General features: G+C 41.5%; 1 protein-coding gene across 1 annotated transcript in view; it reads right to left on the reverse strand.

The window, feature by feature from the left end:
• Positions 1 to 21,111, reverse strand: part of AFG1L (AFG1 like ATPase) — a 179,273-nt gene that overhangs the window by 128,043 nt on the left and 30,119 nt on the right. The window contains exons 4-5 of the mRNA XM_063443531.1: positions 17,860 to 17,961; positions 9,442 to 9,572 (exon numbers count right to left, since the gene is read on the reverse strand). Of these exons, the coding sequence (XP_063299601.1) occupies positions 9,442 to 9,572; positions 17,860 to 17,961 (233 nt within the window). The remainder of the gene's footprint in view (positions 1 to 9,441; positions 9,573 to 17,859; positions 17,962 to 21,111) is intronic.

Below are 21,111 nucleotides of genomic sequence, written 5' to 3' on the forward strand. Positions count from 1 at the left end.
TATTGTTAGACGTACCAAAACTAATCTCCGCTCTGTGTTCTACCCTTCTTTTTCTGACCATCCTCTTCGATGTAGAGTCAATTGTCTTCAAACATGTGAGCTTAAAACCTCATCCATAAGAAATTCTAATTTCTCTCAATTGCTAATCTCTTTTCGTAAACCTTTTCTGCCTGTCTCCTCTACTTCTTTAGCCAGATGGGTAAGACAAACTATGTCTATGGCAGGTATTGATATTTCAGTGTTTGGAGTTCTCTTCAAGAGGAGCTATGACTACTAAGGTTTTTTAAGCAGGAGCTCTTTATCAGACCTGTTAAAAACTGCAGAATCTACATTTAAACAGTTTTATTTTAGACCTAGCATGCATGTTTCAAAAATAATATTTTGAAATAACTTAACGATGTATTTGATATACTGTATATTTCTATGATTATTCAGCTTTTAACATGCATAATACGAGCCTCCTGTCTTGCTATAAAATTCAAGATTTTCCAAGGGGGGCGGGGCCTGACCAGCATGGAGGATAGACGTGCCACAGCAGAGCTCCTCAGAAACTAAAGCTAAAAACGACCACTCACCCCACCAAACTTCATTTATGGCAAACCAAATAGTCTCCTCAGATCCAAGAAAGGGAACTGAACCGAACCAGCAACCTAAGAGCACTCTGAAACCAGCTGGCAGACCGACTTGCGCCATGAGGCTTGGGGACCGTAGAGCGGGAGAGGCGGCCGATCCCCCGGTCCGGTGCCACGAGAAGCTGACATAACGCAAGCAGGAACCCCGCTACCCCCCCCCCCCCCCCCTTGGACCGACGGGGGTGATCGCGGTCCACACCCGAGCAACAACTCGAAACCACAGCGAGCGCAGAGGGGGAATACACTGGGCTGTAAGCAGCATCAAGCTACACCCAACATGGCGGACGCCACGTGTTCCCCCGGGCCTATTGACCCACAACATGGGACCCGGCGATCTATTGAAGCTATCTTCGAAAACTTCTGGCGCAAACTGGAGGCCAAACTAACCTTGACTGCCTCACCGCTGAAAGTGAAGAGCCACACAAGCTACACTCATGGCGCTGCCAAGAGGGCCGTCGAACCTCGACAACACCGGAGAGCTAAGTCTAACTCCCCTGTCAAAGGGGCATGCAACGCTGCTACCCTGCCTACCCGCAAACCTTCTGGGCTGGGAGCCCATCAGGGAGAAACCCCATGCCGTCCATACCCCCGTGGGAACACCCGAGACGGGGAGGACCCGCGGGCCCCCGAGCCGACCACCATGTCTGGGAGGCTCCATGGACACAAGGCGAGGGCTCTCGCTAAGGCCCGGAGCCAGAGGGCCGGGACGTCAAGCCGCAGTGGAACCGCCAGAAAGGAACGGCGAGCCCACCATGACACGACGGGTTCCCCTTTTGCCAGAGGAAATCGCATGCAGACCCCAGCCGGGAGACGCAAAACCGACCCGAAAAGCAGTTGGAAAACAAGGTACCGCTACCCACACGGGAAGACATGGGGCGCTCTGCACCTGCAGCCACGTACAAACGGAGAATCATTCTGGTATGACTTCCACTGCAAAGGACTGACAAACGCATGTCACCAACTACAGAATGACCCAATGCACAATGGCAACCCACTGAAGCTACCTCTACTAACCAGGTTGGCATATCAGGCCTCCAGGGTGGGCATAGGCTAACCACAGGGACTTACACTAACCATCATTATGGTGCCGCTCGGCCCAAACACACACAACCTTTGGACAAGGCCTCCGTACAGTATTTTTATTATGACTCCTACTGTTATACTTAAGTGCTCTGATGACCTCGGATATAATTTGTTAGTTCTATAATGCTCGATTTCTCCCTATAACCTGTAGCAGCCATAGGGCGATCCAGCTCTTGAGCAGAACAAGCACAAGGGGACACCAGATAAGTCAGAGCCATAATCTGCTGTTCCCTCTCACACACTCAGCATTGCTATACTATAGCAGCATATGTTTTAATATTTTGTTTCAAGACTGCTGGCTCAGCGGCATAATAATAGCATAAAAGCGTTATTATTTCACTGTAATATTGCTCTAACGTTCTCCTCCAAGGTCATATGATTTGTTTCCACTGAGTTTGCTAGATGCTCCATACAGTGACCATACCTACTCAAAATCTGCACAGCACACGAGAACATGCACCCACAAAGGTCTCACTACATCGCAAGCAACACACAAACAAGCAACCACATAGCAGCGAGACTTAATGCGACACACATACTTAATACAGCGAGAACCTAACTTGCTATAATGCAGACCTAGGGCATGTAACTTACAGGGCTGCACACCTAACCATACCACCAAGCGAGAATATTTTTGCTGTGTACAAACTTAGCCTGGCGTGTTTATTGCAAAATGCAGATGCCCCATAGCCTGTTTATATCTTTGTTATTTTCATGTTAAAACAAAAACAAAGCTCTTTATATTGTATGGTTATGCTTTCTAAGCCTCTGCAGCATTCATTAGGCATGTGTTCAGATCGCCTGTTCCCATTTAATCTTACTTAGACTAATGCGTTTGCCTAACACTTTACCCGTTTTTTTTTTGGTTTTTTTTTACTCTTGTGTTTCTTTAATTTGCTAACTTACTATCTACCCATGTGTCACCAGATGTCTGACTATCATAATTTAGCAAGTTACCATCCGGATCTTATGGTCCATAGCCTGTATTTTCAACTGACGTTTAACAACAAAAAATTTAAAAAATGAGGCATCGTACTTCTGGAAATGTAATCTACTTTTGTGTATTGATGTATCAACCCAATACTGTAAATCACTCAACCGTTTCCTCCAATTTCTCTTCTGTACCCCATCTTATATGCCTTTAATAAAAGAAAGATTGACCAAAAAAAAAAATTCAAGATTTTCCTAGTCTTGACGTCAGAAAATATAGATTTTATTAATGACAGGAAGCTAGTATTATCCTTCCCATTAACCCACCCTGTTCTTTATGTTTCAGCTTAATCCTGTTTGGAGTTTCGTCGTTCTTATCCTTGGAGTTTACACTACAAGATACTTCTTCTAGATTCGCAGCTCGAAAGAGGAAGAATATTGGGGATCATTCACTATATAGACTATGCTGGATGCTGATTGACTACCGAGTGTACCATTTCAGTTACTCTGTTTTTTTGTTTTTTATTCACTAAACTTTATTGAAAACATTTATTTGCTGCTAGAGTTAAGTAAAGAAAGTTAATGCATAATACTCGCGTCCATCAAGACGTCAAGACTAGGAAAATCTTGAATTTAAATACCAATATTTAGATTTAAAGACCCATATATTTCTGGATTTAAAGAGCCAAGCTGAATTGGTCTGTCAAGGATTTACCTGCAGAGTCTTATTCAACAAAGAGGACTCCACAGTTAAATCCAGGATAGATTGATTCTTTCAGATGTAGATAAAAAGTAACGTGATTTGTTTTCGCCAACTGAAAAGCATTACATGGACTCTCCAGTACCAAGAAAACATATTTGTTTTCCTGGCACTGAAGTGCCCCTCTCCCTCCCACCCCCCATCCCAAATTGCTGAAGGGATTAAAACCCCTTCAGTGACTTACCGGAGTCCAGCACTGATTTCCCTTGGCACTGGGTCAGGCTCGGCCCACTCTCCTCCCCCACCGACTTACTCCCCGTGTTCCCCCCAGTTGTACACCCCAGCCCTTGACCCAACTTATCACACACGGTCTCCTGACCCACGAGTTTAAGCACCCACACCCACCTGAACCTAGCCTGGAAACACAAGACCTACCGGGAAAAAAAAAAACTGAAGGCAGGAAGGGAGAATAATAATGGTGTGTGAATGATCCCCAAACTGTTGTATCCCTACCTTTAGTATGAAAATGCACCAATGCCAAATGTTGAACCGCACACGATAGGCAGTAACTTCAAATACTGGATAACACCTAACCACCGTTACTGTTTGGTAAACGTACACATGTTAAACTATGACACAAATGCTGTAAAACTTACCGCAGATCTATTCATGCGTAAGAAAACAGAAAAGAGACGAAATGTTCACGATGCACGGTGTATGCTTTACAATGTTACCCTAAGTTTCCCCTTTTTTCTGTATCCCTCCACCATAAAAACACTTTGAAATAAAGAATTTATAAAAATAAAAAAAACCACTAAAAGAGAAAATACCTTATTACATAGGCTTAAAACAGACATGTGTCCATCAAGTTCAGTCTTTCTCACATTTGCTTTTTTGATGTTGATCCAAAAGAAAGCAAAAAAAAAAAACAGTTTGAAGCACTTCAAATTTTGCAACAACTTATGAAATAAATTCCCTCTTGACCCAAGAATTGCAGTCAGATTAATCCTTGGATCAAGAAGCAGTTACCTTACAAAATTATATCCTTGAATATTTTGTTTTTGCAAGTATACATCTAGTTGCTGTTTAAACATCTGTATGGACTCTGATAAAACCACTTCTTCAGGCAGAGAATTCCATATCCTTATTGTTCTTACGGTAAAAACCCTTTCCTTTGCCTTAAACTAAATCTTATTTCTTCTAGTCTAAATGCATAATCTCATGTCCTATGTAAAGTCCTGTTTGTGACTAGATATTATAATGCTTGACTAACGAAACAAAGACTAGTACCAGGACATATCCGAACAACTTCTAGTAATTGCCAAGCTATTGAGTTTGATTGATCTCCCTGCCTGTTTAGCTCTTAATGCAGTTGTATTGACTTTCTTTTAACAAAGCCAAACATTACTTCTTAACCAGTGTTTGGAAAGCATTGTAATAACATTTAGATTAAATGAAAAACAGAAATATACCAAACTGGTCTAATAGAAAAGACATTTAATAGGCCTTATCTGGGTCTATAATGTGGTGTTTTGACGCTACAGAATTCTGATGCCTTTTGCCTTAGCAGAATAAATTGATTTGTAAACGCTATCCAATTAATAAAGCAAGAGTCACTTGATGTGCTTGGTTGCCAATTTGCGATCTTTTGATCTTGTCCTCTTACTTATACTGTAAAATTACTGCTCTATTCCAGAGCGATAGAAGTAAGCAGAAAAACAATGGGAAATATATTCTTGTAGTAGTCTTTTTTTTAGTACCCTGCATTCATTATGCTGTACAACAAAAGAGAAGGATACAAATTACCACTAATGGCAGTCTACTAATGAAGAGAATGGAGAAATTTCATTAGCATTTAAGAGAAAAGATTTATTATGACCTAGAGTTGCTTTCTGTTATGACTCACTTAAGTAAGGGGAAAAAAGACAGAAAGAGAGAAAGAAAAATCTAATAGTTAATTTACATGTGTAAGTGCCTGGGACTCTGTCATCTGCTGATTGGTACAGAGCCATGTAATGAATGGCAAATATAAGCATATATAACTAGTAATTAGTATTAGCACAAAAGAAATGCATCCTGTTTGAAATCAGACTTTTCCGTGGGTTTGCAGGTAGATATCAAAACGTTAAAGGGACAAGAGCTTGATTTTGTAATACCATACTTAGCATACCACAGACTGTAGTAAAATGTTAGATTTATATACACACCACGCAAATTATATATATAATATATATACACACACACATTTTTATATATACTGCTAACACGTGCTTTGCTGGTAAAATTATGATAAATGATAGATACAGTAACTGCCCTATTAATACAAACATGAGTGGTGTGATACATATGTATATATTAGTTATGTGTAATATTGTCGCCAATTCATTGTTGTTTGTGATATGTCATTTATCTATCACCATGAAACTCATTCACAACTCTTCTGACACCAATGTTTTATCTCTTTGTATACCTAACACCCTCCACATCTCCACACTCTATGAAAAAGCTCCGAAGAGTGAAAGCCAGTACGTAAATTGCTCTAGATTTTAGCTGGTGGGAATCTAGATATTGACCACAAGTGGTAATCACATATAAAGATTATTTCAAGTCTTTATATAAAGATTTGTTCCCTAAATACATTTCCAGAGATACCAATATTCATTATATATCATAAGGTACTCTTCTTGTAATTATCCTAAACATGGCACGTCTAAATGTTCATTTTTACAATGCAGTCACATAATGTTTCTCTTTTCCATTGACCACTCTCATCCATCCCCCCATTTCCATCCACCTCATATATTTATATATTTTCTTCTGTACTCCCCATCAGTCATTGTTCTCCTCATCTTTATTTTACTTATTCCCCTCACCCTTTCTCTACACACACCTTCACTGCTTTGTTAGGTCACAATTTATTTTAAAAAAATTATAATTAAAATTAAAAAAGGGGGGGGGGATGGGGGACTGGCTTTCAAGGGGGAAGGATGCATCTTGAGCAAGCTCCTCGACTATATTACTAAACAAAACTATTTGCATCCTTACCAACCTTGTTTTGGAACTATTCCTGAGAAATTCTAGCTCCTAGATCTACCTTCCACTCTACGCAGAGATCAACCTTTCTTTTGGAGCTTCATTATTCCAACCTGACACATGCGGCCTGGTGCGCACGGAGTGGGTGAGGCGGCTGATCCCCCAGTCCGGAGGTGCCCAGAAGCAGCTAAGCTTGACCCAGTGCCCTGTTCACACCCCCTAGGTCCAGTGGGGGTGATCCCGGTCCACCCTTTTTGGGGCTATCCCTGACTTAGCTAGAACGTGGGGTGAAGCAAGCGAACCTGTCGGAGTCTCATGCAACACTCCCAATATGGCAAAGACAGCATGTTCCCCCTCTCCCAGCTACCAATATCTTAACATTATGTCCAGGCTCGATAGTCACTTTGCCCAATTTTAGAAGGAGCTGGAACACAGCCTCCACCAACCAACCCCAAAGCCTCAGAGTAGCTACTGACCTCAAAAGCAGAACCGAGATGCCAAACAAGAGCCCACAGCTCGGGCTGTGATGCAGATTCTGACTCAGAGACGGACCGGCCTGCACAGATTGCCTCATTACGAGGTGATACAACAATGGAAACAGACACAAGCTGGGGCTGAGCCACCTACCGGGCAGGAGATGCTATAGGGAGCTCTGAGAGCAGTACATGTGATGAAATGCTGGGTCCTGTCTGAGCTTGCAGGCCTGAAGTTTATTCCTCTAAAGCAGGACTGTGTTCTGCCCATGAAGGGCGTAGGTTGACCCGGGTCCTTGTACTGTGCTACCATGCGATCCTGGCTGCACACCTGACGTTTCGGGCACTATTCCCATACGTTTTTGTTTATTACTCACTCAATGTCTAATCTTACATTTCTGGTGTAGTAGGGGGGGGGGGGCTCCCCGGGGATCAATTACCTCTACTCTTCATGTCTAGATATTCCAGCGTTAAGCAAACTATTTCCAGTAAAGCAATAAGACATGCATGTTTAGCCTGTATTTGTTATATTATAAAATGTGCAGTTACCTCGAAATGCTGACCAACTGTTATACTTTGTGTTATCTTGCACTTGCATGTGCTGTTGGAGCATTGCAAGCTCAACTATTTTATTATTATGTACAACAAAATAAAGAATTACTTACCAAAAAAAAAAATAATGATTTTTAGTTAATCTGCCAATTCTCAACCTAGGTCAGGAAGGCGGCTTCATCACTGTAAGGATTCAGTTAGCGCTGTTAAAGGTGTCATGTTTCAAACAACAGGCCATTGCTGAAAGCACCACTAGAAGAAGGGGGGAGGAAATCTATTCTAATTTGTAGCTTATTTTTCTTCTGTTAGATAAACGGTTATTGGCTGCCTTTCCATGGGCTGTCACTCATTAAACTGTGCATGTTCATAAGAAGTGTTATAAGCAATAATCAGGCAATAAGCAAATAACTAAAAAATTGCTTAAGGTCATAAGCAGTATCTTTTGGACAAAAATGTTTGTACAGATTAAATTTTGATATAGCTTTCAAAGTAATATTAGACTTTTCAAAGGGGCCTTACTTGGAGATGGAGTGTTCTCCCTGAGGCGCACATAGCTATTAAAATCAAGTAATCTTACCAAATTGCAAGTGCTGGGAGATTCTACTAGCTGCAACTTTGATTCATGTGAAGTCACCATTACTGATGACTCTTGTCTAATCAGATTCTTCCCAAAGAAGCATTGGGACAAATGGCACATGCACAGATATCACCATGATCCACCAACAATGAAACCAATACTTTATTACGTGAAGCACTCACTTCCACTTTGAACTGTAAAACTTCACAGTGAGTGAGTCAAAAAATGCAATGGTACACTATGTTATAAACACTTACACCTCAAGATTTTCCTGTATTCCAGGAAGACAAGTCTCCAATAGACACTGATAAGCAAAATTAAGGCGTCTAATAAACACCAACATGACCTCCAAAGTCACTAAACATAGGAAGTTCTAGATTTGAGATTGTAAAGCTATAGAGATTTCATGCAGACAGACCTCATCAGAGGCAGACAGACAACTCACTCACATTACACACAAACAGGTCAAATAACACATTAATTCCTTATCATATTTTCTTTTTTCTCTACCTCTTTGCTGCCAGCTTTGCCAAGATATAACTGGTCTGCCCCACAGGCACAGGCCAATGAGTTACAAAGAGTGGATTGTGATGTCAGCATATGATGTCACCATTGGGGAAAATTCCCAGAGTGCAAAGAAGTTTATATATCCCACTATTATAATATGCAAAACACCACATCACCCAAATTCATTTTTTTTTTTAGTTTACTACCAAGAAAATATGACTGTTCTTTGCACCACATACAAAAAACAAACAAAACAAAAACAACATATTAACCCCTTTAAGGATCAATGAAATAAAAATCTGTTCTTCAAAGATCTTAATCCAAAATGGATACATGGTACATGGAGCTGATTGCAGGGCATGCTAATTTCAGTTATTTTTAGATCCAACTGAGATGATTGGAAAGTAAAACATGATCCTTAGGAGTTGATATTGCAGGTGAAGTTTTACACCCCCACCTAAAAAAAAACAGCTATCTCAAACAACATACAAACAACCAACTCCAATTAAAAACATTAGGCCCTATTTTTCCTTGTCAGGCTTTCCTATTCCTATCACTAACCCTAAAACAAGCAAAACTGTTAACTATTAAAACCAAAAGCATACAAAATAAACCTAGGCAATTGGTCAAATAAGTTCTGGATCAAGCTTATATAAAATAACAGGCATCACACAGTTTCCAACCCCCTCCCTCAACCCCTCCAAAAAAAGAACATAATTAAACCAATCTGTGTATGTACAGCAAAAAAGAGAACATTAACAGAATAAGCTTTCCAGTTATAAAAGACCATTTACACCATTCTATAGCACCAAATTATCCCTACATCCCAGCCAATCTCTCCAGTTCCTGTATCTTCCATATACATTTCGCAGTGGATGCAAGTGGGCTTTAGATGTCCCTTCCACGTTTGCATTGTTAATTTTTTGCTTTCCTTTATATCCCCAGACGACTCACCTGAAATTCATCAAAACACAAAAGACAGGCTTCTTCACTTATTTCTTCAGCTATTGGTGCAATAGGGTCATATGATTTGGCCATGAAACCTGCTCTCCTCTTTGGTAAACTTTTCTTAAGACGATGTATTCCTAGACAAATGACACAAATTAAATCTATTATCATAAGAAATTGTGACATTTATTTTAATTCATTTTACTAGAACTAAAACAATATAAAAGTCCATCTGATATTTAACTTTAAACAAAATTTGCACAGTAAAGAGCATTAGATCAGTAGCTGTCATGACCGCATCTCATAATTTGTTGGTAGAAATAAAGTTTCCACCATGCATCCTGTTGGTTGTAGTCTTAAATGGTTTTGTCTGCGTAAGACGATGATGTCTGATTTCAGGCACCTACAAAGCTTATAGATAGAGTGGCTAATGATCATTGCAAACAACAAAATTATCCTTTTTTTTTTTCTTACTTGGAAATATACACAAAACCTAATTACGGTATGTATGGACTGTAAGGTTTTTAAGAACTACCTGGGCAGTTGAGAAACAACTGCTGTCATTGTGTATTTGTTAGTAAGCTTGTGTTTGTTTCCTAAAATAACCACAAATCTAGGGGAACATGAACAAGACCTGAATGATGTACTCTTTACTGAGGTAGGACATTCAAATTATGTAAACAGCAGCCAAGGTTAGTGCATTGGAGGCATGGGGAAAACATACCTACTTCTGATACTGAAAAAAGTAAATTTTTACTGAGCAGGTTAGTTTACTGTACTCAAGATATAATAGGGGGTGGGAGATAAATATAATAGCAGCCATAGAATAATGGACCTGACATCGGAAACAATGGGACTGACTGGGATTTTAGTTGTGCCACTTTGTTATGGCGTTTCATTGGGTGCCATATTTTCTTTGAGTGCAGTGGTTACTTTCTTTAAATGGTCGATGCTTTTTCAAAAAATTCTAATAGCTCAAATCTACTTTCGTCTATAATTTTTGCTTAGAACATGTGTTCACCAGCCTTCTCATGTCCACCTCTTGAGTGCATGCACATTTTAGATTTTTTTTTGGAATACTAGAGACTTTGTCTTGGCAGTAATAAATCAGAGGCCATTCTGTAGGGTGGAGAAACATGCATACTTGCATTCAGAAGAATATATATATTTATATATATTTTTTTTGTTCCCAATTATTTTTGTTCCCAATTATTTTTTTAGTGATTGACTGTAACAACACAGCACAGGTAATTGATCACGTAGCACAACAGTATCACTTAACTTGTGTGGTTGTGTCGCCAACAATCATTTTCAGTTTTAGTTAATGGCACACAAAAAGGTATATCTTTTAATCTACACATTTGCATCCGATTTTGCTAATTCAAAGCATTAGTGTCTGAAGCTAAATTTGTTAGTCCCCTGACTTTGTTCAAAAATATGAAAGTGCTCTGTGTGCAACTAGGCGCTTAAAACAAATATCAGAAATGTCAATTTTTTAAATAGCAGCTACTACACTGATGTGGAAATCTCTCCTATCCACCAAAATGTAAAAACAGTAAAGTAAGAAGGGGGATGAAATCCACCACCAATCTCCTACGTGGAGCGCTGATTATATCATACTTACCCCCAGTATAAACCCAAAGTAAATGATAATTTAATCTTATTTAATTATGAAAAGGAGAAAAAATATATCTAATGGCGTAGTATCTCCAGAAATAATAAGTGGTGCAATAAGTATAAGAGATAAACGCACAAAATTAGAGCCAAGTATAAGGACTGGCTCAGATCACAAGCGCTTTGGTAGATTAAGGTGACACCTTTCCCTCTTCTTTATTCCTCTTAGTGAAACTCAAACAAAGCAGAAGAGAAATAACGTCTAGTGTAGTATGTCAAAGACCAAATACTATTAAAATATAGTGGAATGTTGCTCACCCTGAAAAGAGTCAATAGGGGGAACCTGGCTCTAGGTGTTAAAGCTGAAAACATAGAAACATAGAAACATAGAATGTGACGGCAGATAAGAACCATTCGGCCCATCTAGTCTGCCCAGTTTTCTAAATACTTTCATTAGTCCCTGGCCTTATCTTATAGTTAGGATAGCCTTATGCCTATCCCACGCATGCTTAAACTCCTTTACTGTGTTAACCTCTACCACTTCAGCTGGAAGGCTATTCCATGCATCCACTACCCTCTCAGTAAAGTAATACTTCCTGGTATTATTTTTAAACCTTTGTCCCTCTAATTTAAGACTATGTCCTCTTGTTGTGGTAGTTTTTCTTCTTTTAAATATAGTCTCCTCCTTTACTGTGTTGATTCCCTTTATGTATTTAAATGTTTCTATCATATCCCCCCTGTCTCGTCTTTCCTCCAAGCTATACATGTTAAGATCCTTCAACCTTTCCTGGTAAGTTTTATCCTGCAATCCATGAACCAGTTTAGTAGCCCTTCTTTGAACTCTCTCTAAGGTATCAATATCCTTCTGAAGATAGGGTCTCCAGTACTGTGTACAGTACTCCAAGTGAGGTCTCACCAGTGTTCTGTACAATGGCATGAGCACTTCCCTCTTTCTACTGCTAATACCTCTCCCTATACAACCAAGCATTCTGCTAGCATTTCCTGCTGCTCTATTACATTGTCTGCCTACCTTTAAGTCATCAGAAATAATCACCCCTAAATCCCTTTCCTCAGATGTTGAGGTTAGGACTCTATCAAATATTTTGTACTCTACCCTTGGGTTTTTACGTCCAAGATGCATTATCTTGCACTTATCCACATTAAATGTCAGTTGCCACAACTCTGACCATTTTTCTAGTTTACCTAAATCATTTTCCATTTGGCTTATCCCTCCTGGAACATCAACCCTGTTACATATCTTAGTATCATCCGCAAAAAGACACACCTTACCATCAAGACCTTCTGCAATATCACTAATAAAAATATTAAAGAGAATGGGTCCAAGTACAGATCCCTGAGGTACCCCACTGGTGACAAGCCCAAGCTTCGAATATACTCCATTGACTACAACCCTCTGTTGCCTGTCACTCAGCCACTGCCTTACCCATTCAACAATATTCGAATCCAAACTCAAAGATTGTAGTTTATTGATAAGCCTTCTATGTGCAACAGTGTCAAAAGCCTTACTGAAATCTAAGTAAGCAATGTCTACTGCACCACCCTGATCTATAATTTTAGTTACCCAATCAAAAAAATCAATAAGATTAGTTTGGCATGATCTCCCTGAAGTAAACCCATGTTGTCTCTGGTCTTGAAATCCATGTGTTTTTAGATGTTCAACAATCCTATCCTTTAACATGGTTTCCATCACTTTCCCCACTACTGAAGTAAGGCTTACTGGCCTATAGTTGCCCGACTCCTCCCTATTACCTTTCTTGTGAATGGGCACAACATTCGCTAACTTCCAATCTTCTGGGACTACTCCTGTTTTCAATGATTGGTTAAATAAATCTGTTAATGGTTTTGCTAGTACACCACTAAGCTCTTTTAATAGCTTTGGGTGTATTCCATCAGGTCCCATTGACTTATTTGTCTTTACTTTTGACAGTTGAAATAGAACCTCTTCCTCTGTAAACTCACGTGTAATAAATGACTCATTTATCCTTTTTGTTAACAGAGGTCCCTTTCCTTCATTTTCATCTGTAAATACCGAACAAAAATATTCATTGAGGCAGTCAGCTAGACCTTTATCCTCATCTACATACCTTCCTTCTTTTGTTTTTAATCTAACTAATCCTTGTTTTACTTTTCTTTTCTCATTTATGTATCTAAAAAAAGTTTTGTCCCCCTTTTTTACTGACTGTGCTATTTTCTCTTCTGTGTGGGATTTGGAAGCTCTTATAACTTGCTTAGCCTCTTTCTGCCTAATCTTATAGGTCATTCTGTCTTCCTCACTCTGGTTTTTTTTATAATTACTAAATGCTAACTTTTTGTTTTTTACTATTTTGGCCACATCTGCGGAGTACCACAGTGGTTTCTTGAATTTTTTGCTTTTACTGACAAGCCTAATGCAATTTTCTGTTGCCTTCAGTAGTGCAACTTTTAAATAATCCCATTTATTTTGGACTCCATATAAATTGCTCCAGTCTGATAATGACTCCTTTACACATATTCTAATTTTAGAAAAGTCTGTTTTTCTAAAGTCTAAAACTTTTGTTTTTGTGTGGTGTGACTCAGTCACTGTTCTTATATTAAACCACACTGACTGATGATCACTGGATCCTAAACTTTCACCTACAGTAATATCTGATACCAAATTTCCATTTGTTAACACTAAATCTAGTATGGCCTCTTTACGAGTTGGCTCCTCAACGACTTGTTTTAGAGACAATCCCAGTAGGGAGTTTAGAATATGTGTGCTCCTGGCACAAGTAGCTATTTTTGTTTTCCAATTCACATCAGGAAGATTAAAGTCACCCATGATGATAACTTCCCCCTTCATTGTCATTTTAGCTATTTCTTCAACTAGTAGATTATCTAACTCTTCAATTTGTCCTGGGGGCCTATAAATCACACCTACACGAGTTACTGTGTGATTACCAAATTCTAACGTAACCCAAACGGACTCTATGTTCGCCTCACTAACCTTTATTAGGCTAGATTTTATGCTATCCTTTACATACAGGGCCACCCCTCCCCCTTTCTTGCCTTCCCTGTCTTTTCTATATAAAGAGTACCCTGGTATTGCTATGTCCCAGTCATTTTTCTCATTATACCATGTCTCGGTAACAGCGACTAAATCTACACTATCAGTTGCCATTATTGCCACAAGTTCATGTATCTTATTCCCTAAACTGCGAGCATTTGTAGACATGACTCTAAGCTTATCATTTTTTAACACACTTGCTACAGGCACCTTCTGTCCTTGTTTTGGGGGACAATTGGATTGATGTTTTATCACCCTTTTGCCCCCCCCTCCTAGTTTAAAAACATCCTAGCAAAACCTCTGAACTGCTCACTGAGAACATTTGTTCCCTTTTGAGAAAGATGCAAACCATCTTTTTTGTACAGTTTATTTCAATTCCAAACAGAGCTACCATGAGCAATAAAGCCAAATCCTTGCTCCCGACACCATTTACCAAGCCACAAGTTAAAGTCCCTAATACGCATCCGCCTGTCGTTCTGAGTGTTATGCACAGGCAGAACTTCAGAGAATGACAGTGTGGAAGCAACCTGCCGTATATCATTGGCAAAAACACTAAAAACTTCCTTAACCTCTGAAACCTCATTGCAAGCCAAGTCATTTGTCCCTAAATGGACAAGTACATCCAATTCCCCTTCCTGCTTTGCTTGCTTAACAATATTACAGATACGTCTCCTGTCTCTGTGAGCAGTAGCTCCGGGAAGACACCTCACAAGACCACCATTGTCCATCTCCACACCTCTTATGATGGAATCCCCCAACAACAACTGCTTTCTATTAGGCCTCACCATAGTCTTCAAGCCTCTCTGCACAACACCACTAGCCTCAGTGCCTCTCTGCACCACACCACTAGCCTCAGTGCCTCTCTGCACCACACCACTAGCCTCAGTGCCTCTCTGCACCACACCACTAGCCTCAGTGCCTCTCTGCACAACACCACTAGCCTCAGTGCCTCTCTGCACAACACCACTAGCCTCAGTGCCTCTCTGCACAACACCACTAGCCTCAGTGCCTCTCTGCACAACACCACTAGCCTCAGTGCCTCTCTGCACAACACCACTAGCCTCAGTGCCTCTCTGCACAACACCACTAGCCTCAGTGCCTCTCTGCACAACACCACTAGCCTCAGTGCCTCTCTGCACAACACCACTAGCCTCAGTGCCTCTCTGCACAACACCACTAGCCTCAGTGCCTCTCTGCACAACACCACTAGCCTCAGTTCCTCTCTGCACAACACCACTAGCCTCAGTTCCTCTCTGCACAACACCACTAGCCTCAGTGCCTCTCTGCACAACACCACTAGCCTCAGTGCCTCTCTGCACAACACCACTAGCCTCAGTGCCTCTCTGCACAACACCACTAGCCTCAGTGCCTCTCTGCACAACACCACTAGCCTCAGTGCCTCTCTGCACAACACCACTAGCCTCAGTGCCTCTCTGCACAACACCACTAGCCTCAGTGCCTCTCTGCACAACACCACTAGCCTCAGTGCCTCTCTGCACAACACCACTAGCCTCAGTGCCTCTCTGCACAACACCACTAGCCTCAGTGCCTCTCTGCACAACACCACTAGCCTCAGTGCCTCTCTGCACAACACCACTAGCCTCAGTGCCTCTCTGCACAACACCACTAGCCTCAGTGCCTCTCTGCACAACACCACTAGCCTCAGTGCCTCTCTGCACAACACCACTAGCCTCAGTGCCTCTCTGCACAACACCACTAGCCTCAGTGCCTCTCTGCACAACACCACTAGCCTCAGTGCCTCTCTGCACAACACCACTAGCCTCAGTGCCTCTCTGCACAACACCACTAGCCTCAGTGCCTCTCTGCACAACACCACTAGCCTCAGTGCCTCTCTGCACAACACCACTAGCCTCAGTGCCTCTCTGCACAACACCACTAGCCTCAGTGCCTCTCTGCACAACACCACTAGCCTCAGTGCCTCTCTGCACAACACCACTAGCCTCAGTGCCTCTCTGCACAACACCACTAGCCTCAGTGCCTCTCTGCACAACACCACTAGCCTCAGTGCCTATCTCCAGGACACCACTACACTCTGAAAGTGCAGAAAATGAATTATGTAGAACAACAGACTGTGCAATATGCCTTTTATCCACAACTCCAAGTCTACCAGATCCTACAGTAATCCATCTGCCATTCCTAGTATGTCTCTGCGGCAATGGCTTTGCAGCAGTTCCAGCCTGAATTTGTTTACCAGATAATTTACAAATCTCAGACTTCAAAAATACAATCTCCTGCCGCAAGATAGAGAACTGTCTACAGATTAGACAACAACCAAACTTCCAAAAAGTGGAACGTGAAACAAATGCAAAGCAACTATTACACTGAACTAAGTCTGCCATTCCAATGAGGCGAATAATTTAAATCAAACAAATTTTACCTTTTTTTTTTATTTGTCCTCCTGGATACCTCAGATTACCTCCTGTTTATCTCCAGAATATCTCCAACCACACACACACTTAGAAGCAACACTCTCCAGAATATCTCCAACCACACACACACTTAGAAGCAACACTCTCCAGAATATCTCCAACCACACACACACTTAGAAGCAACACTTAGATGAAGCAACCAAGCTCTATTAGCCAAGCTAATGACAACTACCCTTATATACTCCTAAAATCACCTCCCACTAGGAATGTTTAACACCTGGGTAGGCCTCTGCTTATTAGCAAACAATAGCTAATTTAAATAGCAATCAATAGCAAGTAGCTACCTAATCCAATCAAATGCCTTATAATTACCAACAGGAAATCAAACCTTGTGCAGTCAGTAACCTTTTCCTACAGATGAATCTTACCTGTAACAGTAAAAAAGAACTCTTAGCACAACTATTAGACAGTTGAAGCTTCTGTAAAACTCTCCAGAATATCTCCAACCACACACACACTTAGAAGCAACACTTAGATGAAGCAACCAAGCTCTATTAGCCAAGCTAATGACAACTACCCTTATATACTCCTAAAATCACCTCCCACTAGGAATGTTTAACACCTGGGTAGGCCTCTGCTTATTAGCAAACAATAGCTAATTTAAATAGCAATCAATAGCAAGTAGCTACCTAATCCAATCAAATGCCTTATAATTACCAACAGGAAATCAAACCTTGTGCAGTCAGTAACCTTTTCCTACAGATGAATCTTACCTGTAACAGTAAAAAAGAACTCTTAGCACAACTATTAGACAGTTGAAGCTTCTGTAAAACTCTCCAGAATATCTCCAACCACACACACACTTAGAAGCAACACTTAGATGAAGCAACCAAGCTCTATTAGCCAAGCTAATGACAACTACCCTTAAAACCCATTAAAGGTGGGTAGCCCTTCTTTGCAGGAGGGAATAAATCTGAGAAGCCAGTAGGACTAAAATCCCAATTGGGTAAATTTATTGATACACATAAAAACAACATGAATATATATGTAACATATATATTTTATCTCCTTTTTCCAATTTATCTAAGGTTGAATTATCAGTTACTTCGGGTTTATACTGGGGGTAAGTGTGTTATAATCAGTGCTCCACTTGGGAGATTGATGGTGGATTTCACCGCCCTCCTTACTTTACTGAGTCCCCTGACTTTGCTATTTAACTAAAATGTGTTTCCAAAACCATTCTAAAACCACCAAATTGTTCTAGATAGTGTTATATCTTGTTAACTATTACTTTTTGTACTATTTTTTTTACACTTTATACCTAGAAGATCTCTTAGATGTAGTACGTTTAAACGAACAAAAATTACCACTTACTAGAGTGTACATCAAGCATAAATCCGTGGAAATGAACTCGCTTCTTCTGTTCAACTTCAACGTGAGCAAAAAACATGTCCATTACCATTGTCTTTCCTGTACCTTAAAACGAAAGAGTGCATAAAGATTCATTCATTTTCAACACATAAATCCATAGTTGAGCATTTTATTTATTCTTTGTTTATAATAGTAACTTTCACATATACAATGTTTTATTTAAAAGCATTTATTCATCAGGCTTGCCTTCCTAATCTTACTCTGAATAATAAATGAAATTAGAGACAAATATAACACTTGACAAAAAAAATGTACCATCAAAACGCAGGACTCCTAATGAAGGGAAACACTCAGCATTCGAATGTTTTAGTTACTCAGACCATTATTGTTAGTAGGCTCTGCCAGTCACTTAGATATGATGGGCGAGTTAAGAGGTTGCACCTGCTTGCTGAGGTAATTTTGACATGGATATGGTCCACCTACCATTCAAACCAGCCCATTTATCAGTCACACAGGGAAGGTTAGAGTTGTAGGCAAGTGAAAAGTATTCTCTCACTTTTCTTAACAGCCTTTAAATTGAAGGAGCAATAAACTGTTAAGCCAGCCTTTTCACATCAACATTTCAGGTTGGTCATTTCTCAGGATTACAGAGATTAAGGAACAGCGGACACATAAAAATAGATTTTTAAATGTTATAAAGCTGCTTAAAATAACCTATCTCGGGGCGGAGCCTGGGACTGAACCCGACCAGACGCCATCTCTGTTAGCTCCCGTCCGAAACGAGCGAAACCGGGTAAAAACTGCCAACCAACCCGCAGTAAATTACCTGCGAGACCTCTCACCGACTCAGGGCACAACGAGGAACGGGCGGAATCCCTTCTTTCAACCCCCGAAGACCGGGAAGGCAAAGCGCCGAACCAAGGCCTGCTACTCACCGGCCCTCTGCTCCCTGGAGACTCTCCTCGACGACTACCGGGGTTACCACGGTCCGGGAGACGGAGAGGTGAGCTCAACAGCACCTACACACACCTCTGCGACAATGAAACGCCGCACACAAAAAGGGTCAGCAGCACATGCCGGCAGAACAACCCGATATCGGGGAAATGCTGCAACGCCAGTCGCAAACCAAGATGGCGGCGGAGGCAGCCTCTCATACTCCAACGAGGCCTATTCCACCAGCCCTAACCCCGGCCTTGCACAGTACTGAACTACCAGCCCTTCAAACCATAGGGGAACATAATTTGGCTACCAAACAAGACCTCCAACACTGGATGCACGAAATCCAGACATTATTAGCCAAAGATATAGGCACTATAAAAGCTGAAGTGCGCCAAAACACCGAAAATATAGGTGCAGTGACAGAGAAAGTAACGGCAACCAACAACGAGATCATACAGCTTAAAGAGGCAGTGCACACCCTGCAAGCAGCCCACCAGGCGCTAACGGTGCAGGTCTCAAACCAAGGGGATCGCCTGCGCCGCAACCACATAAAGCTCCGCGGAGTGCCCACGACAATTACTCAGACCGAGTTACCGCACTTTCTTAGGAGGCTACTGGCTACAATCCTACCACCAACAACAGCCCGGAAAATCACTTTGGAGAGTTTCTACCGGCTACCAGCTGGACCCAACTCACCACCCACAGAAGCCAGAGACATTATCCTGTGTTGTGCCACGACACAGGATAAAATCACTATCATGTCGGCAGTGAAGGGCAAAACGCCCCTGACATTTGAGAACGCACAACTTCCTTTTTTCCAAGACCTGACTAGGGCAACGCTGGAGTGGCGAAAAACTTTGTACGAACTAACTAGCCGCCTGAGACGTGCTGGAATACAATATTGCTGGGGGGCGCCCAGAGTTGTGACACTCACCCACGACGGCACCACCTACAAGGTCACATCTGAGACCGAAATCCCCACTATACTCACCACACTGGGTCTTACCAACCTTCCCACACCTGGAACAGCGAATAACTCGTCTCAGATGGGACATCCTGCCACGACGAGCCCATTTACACCTCGATCCCAAGGAAGCGCATCCACAACGCCTTGACAGGGACTGCATATCTCGGCTAGCCATAGCTGAAACAACCTCTCGGGACTCAGAGAGAGATTTCGGGCACTGATATGTCCCCGTGACGGATGCTACAGAAGTTAACTAAATGTTATTTGTTTTATGTTTTATGTTTGGCTCATACACGTCCACATGCAGTAGACAACAAAGTCGGGTTCACTAGTCAACTCGTACCACACACTACCGAACTCACTCCCCCCACATGCCCCTGGGTTAAGGGCAACCACTAACTTGCAACTACACCTTAGTCCCCCAATTTTTTTTATTTTTTTTTACATAGCACGGCACTCTTAGCTCATACAAGGGCACACAGACAAAATCTACCTCCCTCGGTACATACACCACAACAGCCAAAAGTCACAGTGACGCAACACCAGAGGAGACACGACACTAACACAGGGTAACACACCATTGCTTACCATACCCAAAGCCAACAGAAGAGAAGCACGTGCTGAAACCTGTTATAACATTGTAATGTAACCTGTTTAAAAAATTATAAAATGTGTGCATATCTATGTGACAGAGAAATTAACCAATTTCCTATTTTACCATGTACAATGCAAAACTCTTGTCGCTGATATTGAAATGTAACCTAGCACATCTAAAATAAAGAATTAAAAAAAAAAAAATAACCTATCTCAGCAAACAAATATAGTGATTCGGTTCCACCATATGGCCATATTGTGTTACGCTCCCCCCCGCCTCCATAAATAAAGTAAAATCTTACTTGTTTTCAAGTCTGCAGTTGATACCTCTGCCCCTGTTTGCCGACATCATCAAAAGTGGTGGTCTGAGCCGATCACAATGCTTCCCCATAGGATTGGCTGAGACTGTCAAAGAGACAGATCAGAGGCAGAGCCAGCACAAGTCAAACACAGCCCTGGCCAATCAGCTTCTATTCAGTGGGTCGATCACCCGGTTCGTCCCTTGTGCACAGGTAGTGCGCGTTCATGTCCTCCAGATCTCCTCATGTTTCTCCAGTCTTCCATTTGTTGCTGCAATTTCCACTTCCACTTGCCTGATCTCCTCCACTCTTTGGAGCCAGGCTTGGAACGTGGGCGGTTCTGTCCGACGCCACAGAATCGGGATCAGCGATTAAGCTGCCGTGAGTAAGTGACGAGATACCGTCTTCTTATATTGCGATATGGGCAGGGCCGATTTGTTAAGTAGGATATCTGCC

The sequence above is a fragment of the Pelobates fuscus genome, chromosome 2 (genome assembly GCF_036172605.1).
Source record: "Pelobates fuscus isolate aPelFus1 chromosome 2, aPelFus1.pri, whole genome shotgun sequence".
In the NCBI taxonomy this organism is placed as follows: domain Eukaryota; kingdom Metazoa; phylum Chordata; class Amphibia; order Anura; family Pelobatidae; genus Pelobates; species Pelobates fuscus.